The sequence below is a fragment of the Crocuta crocuta genome, unplaced genomic scaffold (genome assembly GCF_008692635.1).
Source record: "Crocuta crocuta isolate KB4526 unplaced genomic scaffold, BGI_CrCroc_1.0 scaffold50, whole genome shotgun sequence".
NCBI classification, from domain to species: domain Eukaryota; kingdom Metazoa; phylum Chordata; class Mammalia; order Carnivora; family Hyaenidae; genus Crocuta; species Crocuta crocuta.
Window position 1 is genome coordinate 6,928,986 of NW_027527428.1, and position 7,823 is coordinate 6,936,808.

At 61.5% G+C, this 7,823-nt stretch overlaps 2 protein-coding genes across 2 annotated transcripts in view; one reads left to right on the plus strand and one right to left on the minus strand.

The window, feature by feature from the left end:
• The window catches only part of PVALEF (parvalbumin like EF-hand containing), a 2,254-nt gene extending 1,104 nt beyond the window's left edge, over nucleotides 1-1,150 (plus strand). Inside the window, exons 3-4 of the mRNA XM_077755362.1 lie at nucleotides 23-114; nucleotides 1,000-1,150. Of these exons, the coding sequence (XP_077611488.1) occupies nucleotides 23-114; nucleotides 1,000-1,046 (139 nt within the window). The 3' untranslated portion in view covers nucleotides 1,047-1,150. The remainder of the gene's footprint in view (nucleotides 1-22; nucleotides 115-999) is intronic.
• Nucleotides 1,151-5,730: 4,580 nt separating this feature from the next.
• CEP131 (centrosomal protein 131) overlaps nucleotides 5,731-7,823 on the minus strand; it is a 17,063-nt gene continuing 14,970 nt past the window's right edge. Inside the window, exons 20-23 of the mRNA XM_077756409.1 lie at nucleotides 7,514-7,588; nucleotides 6,484-6,710; nucleotides 6,009-6,069; nucleotides 5,731-5,921 (exon numbers count right to left, since the gene is read on the minus strand). Of these exons, the coding sequence (XP_077612535.1) occupies nucleotides 5,847-5,921; nucleotides 6,009-6,069; nucleotides 6,484-6,710; nucleotides 7,514-7,588 (438 nt within the window). The 3' untranslated portion in view covers nucleotides 5,731-5,846. The remainder of the gene's footprint in view (nucleotides 5,922-6,008; nucleotides 6,070-6,483; nucleotides 6,711-7,513; nucleotides 7,589-7,823) is intronic.

The following is a 7,823-nucleotide window of genomic DNA, read 5'->3' on the forward strand; positions in this document are numbered from 1 at the left end:
ACATCCTCTCCACCCTCCCCAGCAGCGGGCCCACCGCCCCGCTGACGGACGAGGAGGCAGAGGCCGTGATCCAGGCGGCCGACACGGACGGGGACGGCAGGATCGACTTCGAAGGTGGGTCGGCGCAGACGAAAGGGCACAGGTGCCCCTCAGGACCCCACATCGCGAAGCACCCGTCTGGGTACCACCCTGAGTAGGGTGCCCCACCTCCAGGCACAAGTGTACAGCCCCTCCTTGGGAGGCACCATCACCCTCCACAGACGGGAAGCTGCCCGTCGAAGATGCTGAGCAGGGGGGGCTCTTCACTGGGCGGAGAGGAGCACGGGGGGGAGAGGTGGGCTGAGACGGCTGTGGGGAAGGTCAGCCAGGGCGTAGCCAGGGCCGTGGTGCAGTGGACGGACGGGGGGGTCTGCAGTGGGCGCGGAGGTTTGAAGATAGGGACTGGGGCCTGAGGCTCTCCGTGGCTGCCTCGGGGTCTGGTCATCGTGCAGTCCTGCCCACCCCCACACCCCCAGCTGCTGGCCCCGGGGCCAGGGGGCAGCAAGGCGGCCCTGAGAACAGCCGCGCAAGGCTCAGAGCCCCAGAGGGACGGACCTCCAGACCCCCTGCCAGCTGTGAGCCCACCCGCACCTCTCTGGGCCGGCAAATCCTCCCCTAGAATTAACAGAGGGGCTTGGGACTCAGGGCCCCAGCCTCTCTGTGCCTCAGTTTCCCCACTGAGAAAGCAGGATGATCTCAGGAGCTCTAAATAGAATTGCTGAGGGTCCCCACAAAGACCTAGTCTATCATAAACCCCCAAAGGGACCAGGGTGGGGACACAGGGCACACGGCAACAGTGGGGGTCGATCCTGCCCCCCGGGACCCAGGAGGGCTGGATGCAGGGTCCCTTCCCCCAAGACCTCCCCTCTTGGGGAGGAGGCATGTCTCCCCATTGGGTCTGCAGGGCTTGAGGGGCACAAGGCAGAGGATTATTTACGAGAAATCTGTCTCCTATTCTAGAATTTTCTGAATTGATCAAAAAGGAGAAAGTTCCAAAGAAGAAGTAGTGCCACGCCCAGCCCTGGGCCAGGGAAAGCTACCCTACGGCGCATCGTGGGGGGTTTGTGTGCCCGATCAAGGAGGCCGTGGGGGCAGACGCGGCATGTGCCAGGGAAATGGAAGAAAAATGTCATTAAATGAACAGTGCAGCCTGAGTGTTTCTTCGGGGGCAGTGTGTGAGCTGGGAGGGGGCCACGGGTCTAGGTGAGAGCTGGGGGACGGGGCAGGTGTGTGGGGCGTAGGGGGGAAGATGGGAGGCCGGGCCAGGGGACGGGTCCAGCCCCTGCCCCTTCTGCGTAGGGGGTTCCACGGCAGCCCTTGCCTCTCCCAGCACTGTGCTCTCTGGGCCCAGACCCCTGCAGGACCCCCTTCCCCAGCCCAGCTGCACTCTGCTAGGCTGCCCTGGGTTCACACAGCAGCCACGTGAACACAGAGCGGGGACACCTGAGACCCCAGTGTCCCAAGGGGGCCCTGGACTGTGTCCTGTGTTGTGCACTGTACGTCAGTCTCTGCCTGTCTCCTTCCTTCTCCCCAGCCTCTTCCTGCAGAAGGGATACCCCACCCCCTCAAGGCCTTGCACCCCCCCCATGCTTACTCTCTGGGAAGGGGGGATGCTCCTGTCCTGTGGTTTAAGTACCATCTGGCAGCCAGGGCTCCTGTCCCATCTCTCTCCCGTGCTCCTGACTCCTGTGTCCATCTTGGCTTCCTGACACCCCGTTTCATGGGAAAAAGGCACCTCAAACTTAAAGCCCGAAGGTGAGCTCTGGTTCACCCTCCCCAAAGACCCGCCACCTGTACCTTCCTGTTTGTGCTGCCTGATTCCTGAGGCTGCTCAGGCCAGAAGCTTTGAGATCCGCACACAGAGGGTAATGGCTGCACCCCCCTATCCTGGGGACTGGCCCCTGGGAGAGCCCTGGGTCCCCTGCCCGGCCTCCCCTGTCCACGTGTAGGGGGTGAACACAGGGGCATGTGTGGCTTGTGATGCGGTTTATAGGAAGTGGGTTCTCTCTTCCAGTCTCTGTGGGACTCCCACACCCTCTAGAAAGGAGGGGCCAAAGGTGGCCAGACCACCCCAGGAGGGAAGGCGCCTCTGGGAGCACCCTCACCTGGCTATGGCAGGAGCGAGGGCCTAACTTACATATCCCATACTCCTCCCTTACCCACCTTCATGGGAATCCCACAGGCTCTGCCCTCAGAAAGCCCAGACACAGCCCCCAACAAGCCGCCCACCCGCCACCTGACAGCTGGTTCTCAGCACAGCAGCAGAGAGGACCTTTAAAAATACAAGTCAGATCTGGGGCTCCCGGCTGGCTTGGTCGATAGAGCAGGAGACTCTTGATCTCAGGGTTGTGAGTTCAAGCCGTGTGTTGGGCATGGTGCTTACTTAAAAAAAAAAAAAGAAGAAGAAGAAGAAGAAGTCAGATCCGTCACTCCACTCAGAAAACCCTTTAGAAGCTCCCGGGTCAAGCCAAGTCCTTGGAACGCCCACGTGCTCTGGCTGCCGGTGCTCTCCCTGACTTCAGACCCCCCCAGTCCCCACTTCAGCCACACTGGCCTCCTCACTGCTCCCTCTGCACAGCTGCTCTTGGGCCTGGCATGCCCTTCCCTGGACTTACAACTGTGTGACTTACTCCATCGTCTCCTTCAATATTTCCTCAAATGTTACATCCCAAAGAAGTCAGTCCTTACCCACCTATTGCACATCACGCTCGCCCTCCCCACGCATTCCTCATCTGCTTGCCCTGGTATCTTTCCCCACAGCACTCACCGTCCCCTGATGTACTACAACGTTTAATTATTATGGTTGTTGTGAGCAAGAAAAGCTTCAAGGACATGGGGTCCGAGATTCCAGGGAAGACAGGTTTTGAGCCTGATATTGGCACAGGTTTCCTGTGAGACATCTGCCAGTTAGTAAGAGTGGCCAAGAGGTTGAGCAGCTGAGGAGGGCATCTGGTGGCCTCCTGGGTGTTTTGTATCTGCCAGGGAGGAGGAGGGGCTTTGCTGAGGGCCCTAAGGGGCTAGAAGTGAGGAGTGAGGACAGGAGAACCAAGCCAGTTCTTACAGAAACTGGAATCCAGCCTCAACTAGCCCAATCTCTTCCCTCACTCCCCCCAGAGCAGAAGAAATCCCTCTGGATCAGGGTCCAAATGCAGCTCTGGCCATGCCCAATTATTTGCATATTATTTGTGGCTGGTTTCAAGCTGTTATTACCTGGAAGGCCATGGAAAGCCTGAAAGTACAAAGAACCACAGAGATAAACCATGCAGACAGTATGGTGAGAAAGGTGGTGTCACTGTCCAATGACAGAGACTGTAGGCAAGAAGCACTGCTAGACAAAGAGGCCATTTCATAAAGGTGAAGGGTCAGTTCACCAGGAGAACACACAGCTCTAAATGTGTATGCGCCCACTAACACAGCCTCAGAATTCCTAAAGCAAAAATGAGCCAACTAAAATGAGAAAGAGGTGACACACAATTCATAATGGCAGATTTTACCATTCCTCTTGGGGATTGGATAGAGCAAGAAGGAAAGAAAGCAGTAAGGACATAGAAGACTAGAAACACAATAAGTGAACTCAAACCAAATAATAAAGATCAACTCTGCATCCAATAACTGCATTCTCTTTAAATCAACACATAGATCATCTACCAAAATTGGCCAAACGCTGGCCATAAAGCAAGTCTCAATCGAATCAGAGACTTGAAATAACAAAGAACACATTTTCTGACCATGAGTAAGTCAAGTGAGAAAGCAAACCCGAAAAGCAAAGCAATGCAGTGCTAAACAACCCACAGGTCACAGAAAAAATATTTTGAACCTAAGAATCATGAAACTACAACAAACCAAAATCTCATGTTGCTTGGAGGAAAATACAGCGCTTGCTGCATCGGCTCCAAAGAGAAAGGATGACCATCAGTGATCTAAGAACACTTCCTGAGAAGTCAGAGAAAGAAAAGAAGATCCAATTAAAAGGAGGAGAGAAGTAGAGGAATTCTGAAAGGTCAAGGCCCTCGCCCCTGGCCTGCCCCCTGCTGCAGGGCACACCCCACAGGGCAGGCTGTTGGTCTGTTTTGCTCATGGTTCTGCCTGGCACAAATCCAACAGGAACTTCGAGGATTTGTTTGTGCTGTCACTTGTCTCCAAAAAGGATCGTGGGTGAGAAGCACATTGTCAGAGATCCACGAGTGGAGTGGGCCCTGGGGAGAGGGTCCTGGTGGGGCGGGGCAGAGATCTACCCCCCAGCTACCCCATAACCCACAGTCAGCCAGGGAAGGGACTGTGTCGGAACTCGGGGCATCCCCACCATTCTGCCCACAGCAGGCTTCGCGGAGCTGTTGCTGGGTGGCGCCCGGTCCTGCCTGGGCATCACCTCTGCCCTTCTGCACAGGTTTCCCGCCTACTCCCCTCTCTGGACCCCTCCCTGTCTTCCCACCTGCTGAAGAGCTCACCTGCAAAAACATACAGTTTAGTAATTTACAGCCGCGTCCCCCTGGCAACTCCTAACAGCTTCAGACAAAAGTATCTTTTTCAGGGGATGGGGGGAGGTCCGAACCATCCTTCCCTTGTGTGCCCCCCCCCCCCGCTCCTGATAGCTGGCCAGAGGGCAGCAAGTGACCAGCTCCTTCTGGCTGCAGCTGTAGCCCAGGGAGGGGTCTGAGCTGGTGCCTGCCGCCCCTCCCCTCGAGGAGCCCCTCCCCCCGGGGCCCAGCCATCCCCCCTTCCAGGGACTTGAGAGGATGTGTCAGGCTCGCCCGACCCTTAGAACTGCAGGCAGAGGGTCAGCTCCAGGGCAACACCGCCCCGCGGGAAGGAAGTGGGCCCGTGGCTCTGCGGGAGACCAAGGCGGCCCCTCCTCCCCTCAAGCCCCAGACAGGATGCCCCCGTCACACACGCCGGACGGCCACCTTCTTCCCATCCGGCATCTCACAGGACAAGACAGCCCCATGAGGAGGGGACGTGGATGGGCCGAGCAGACGCTCCCGCCCCGGACGGGGTCAGGCCAGAGCGGCCCGGGCGGTCTCCCTGCTGCGCCCAGCTCTGGCACCAAAGCGGGAAAAGGCTCTTCTGTGCAGACGAGGGGACCAAGGGTGGACACACCCCAGAGCAGGGAACAGCAGTGACGGGAGGGTCCACCCTGCGAGCTGCCTCAGCCCTCTCCGGGGGCGGCCCTGCCACAACCCACGCGGGTCACCCTGTGGGAGCTGGAGGGACCGCCGGCCGGCACGCGCTCCCCAGTGCGCCTGGCAGAGGAACGGGAGGCGCGCCCTGGAGAAGGAGCACCTCTCCGTGACTCCCACCCTCACTTCTGGGGCAGCCTCACCCTCCTCTTGGGCAGGGCCTGTCCTGTGCCCACCCCTCAAGGGCTCCAGACTGCGCACTTCTAGGGGGTGTCTCCAAGTGGGGGGCAGAGTAAGAGGGTCTCTGCCATGGGGCGAGCACAGTGGCAGCTGGGGCATCCGGAGAGGGCAGGGGAAGAGCCTCCGAGCTCCTTCTGGGAGCCCAGCAGGCCAGCTGGCGAGCCTGAGAGCCCATTCCCTGTGCTCGGGGGGCTGGCACCCAACCCCAGGGGCCACGGGGCCAGGTGGGGAGCACAGGGAGTAGGGCTGAGAGCAGAGCTGGGGACCCCCCACGCCTAGCCCCCAGCACCCCTGCCCCAGCCCAGGAAAGAGAGGCAGGCAGGGTCACACCAAGTTATTAAAAACATCTCTTTACTATCAAAATGCAGCTACAGGGCTCTAACCTCAGGACGACCTGACCCTGGGGCAGAGGGAGGGAAGGGCCCACCATCCCGTCCAGGCTGTGCTCTGTCACTTGGCGCTGGGCAACGGCCGCTTGCGCTGCTCCAACAGCTCCTCCAGGTGGTCAGCCCGCTTCACTGCAGCCTGAGACACGCAGCCCACCTGCGGTCAGGCCCTGGCAACCCCCCGCCACCCCCCCACCCTGCCCCTGGCCCGGCCTCGGGGACCCACCTCATGCTGCTTCCAGAGGCTGCGCACGGCCTCCTCCTTCTTTGCCAGGGCTGCCTTCACCCTGCGGGGGAGCGCGCAGTGGGCTTAGGCTCGGCACCCCGGCCAGACCCCGGGGTGGCACACAGCTGAGCGTGGCCACCCGGCCGGGAGGGCTTGACGCCTGGGGCTGTGACCCCCACGGCTGGCCCCAGGCCACTGCCCACAGGACGGGCTCAGTGGGAACCCTGGAGGGAGCCGCCCCAGGTCCGCCTCTCTGGAAGGACTGAGGGGCCCTGCCGGGCTGGGGGAGCTGCCTGCTGCTAACCCCCCCGGGGCCGGGACTCCTCCAGGATGTNGATGGCAGCTGCTGCTTGACCCCGGCCTCCCTGGAGGCCGCCCTCCTGGGGCAGAAGCGGACCCTGGTCCTGCTATGATGCTGGGAAGCCAGGACAGCGGGGCCTGGGGCCAAGTCTCACACGGAGACTGTGCACAGCACCTGCTGACCCGCTGTGCGTCAGCTGCAAAGAGAAGCAGACGTGCACCCCGCTTTCCTTTCTCAGGTCCCGGGTCCCGCATTCCCTGTCGTTTGGAGCTGCGGGCTCCGTCCCACAGACCCCCTCCCCGGTGCTCCCCAGGGCCCCCAGCTNCCAGCTCGATCTCCTCGTCCCGGCCTCTCCGGATTTCCTCCCTCAGCTCGCGTTCCCGGTTCAGCAGCCAGGCCTCCTGAGGGCGCACGGGGCTCGGTGGGGGCTGGCGACACGGCGCGCGTGGGGTGGCAGACCCCGCCCCCCTCGACAGCTCTCACGGGGGATCTTCGGACCCAGGGCCACAGGCAGGGGACACGGGGGAGCGTGGGCAGTGCGGCCCAGTCTGCTGCCAGCCCCGCCAGGCTCAAGGAGGGCCCGGGTCCTGGCTCTGAGAGCCGCGTTCACCTCCCGCCTGGTGAGTGAAGGCCCAGCCGGGCCAGGCCTTAGGAGGGCCACTCGAAACCATGCCAGGCTTCACAGCACAAGCCCGTCACCCAGCTGCCCACATCTGCAGACGTGACCAACAAATACAGCGGCCACTGTGCATAGCTACCGGGCACACAGGGGGCTGCCTGTCACTAGGCCAACGGGCCATCGCCTCGTGTGTGGCCCTGTGCACCTGTCCACCACGGCCTCTTTCCCGAACGGGCGAGCCTGGCGATGCAGTCCATGCCTGTGGAAGGCACTGGAAGCTAAGGAGGGAGACCGCCTGCTAAGTGTCCCGGCTTGCTCGCTGGCGGAGCGTGAACCCTGAGAGCGCGAGCTGGAGGAAGGGAGGGGTGAGAAACGGCCTCCTCTGCCGTTGACCTGGCCTGACCTGGCCGCCGGGCCTCGCACTCCGGTGTTAGCACATAAACACACTGCCCCCGACCCCTGAGCTGCCCCACGGTGACACCGGGAACCTCGCCCTTCGGGAGGCCACGGAAGCAGAACCGCATGCCGCCTGCTTTGATGTCTGGGGGGCTGGGCAGGAAGGAATGAGGCGCTTCCGCTCCGCACCTCCTTCTGGGCGCAGCTGGCCGCCCACGTCTGTCGCTCGACCTCCAGCTGGTCCTTCAGGGCCTTCATCTCCATCTGGGGGGCGGGCAACGCGGTGAGAGCAGGCGTGGAGCCCCTGCCGCGGTATGAGCTGGACTGAGGGTGTGCAGGGGAGCAGGGGAGAGGGTATGCAGGCTCCGCCCAGCGCTCCAAGTGGCTGCCACTCTGGCAGTCAGGGTGAGGCCGGACGGTGACCCCGACATGGTGCCCCCATCGCCCAGCAGCGGCCGGACGGTGGGGGTGCAGGGGACACCAGAGGGCGGGGGGGACG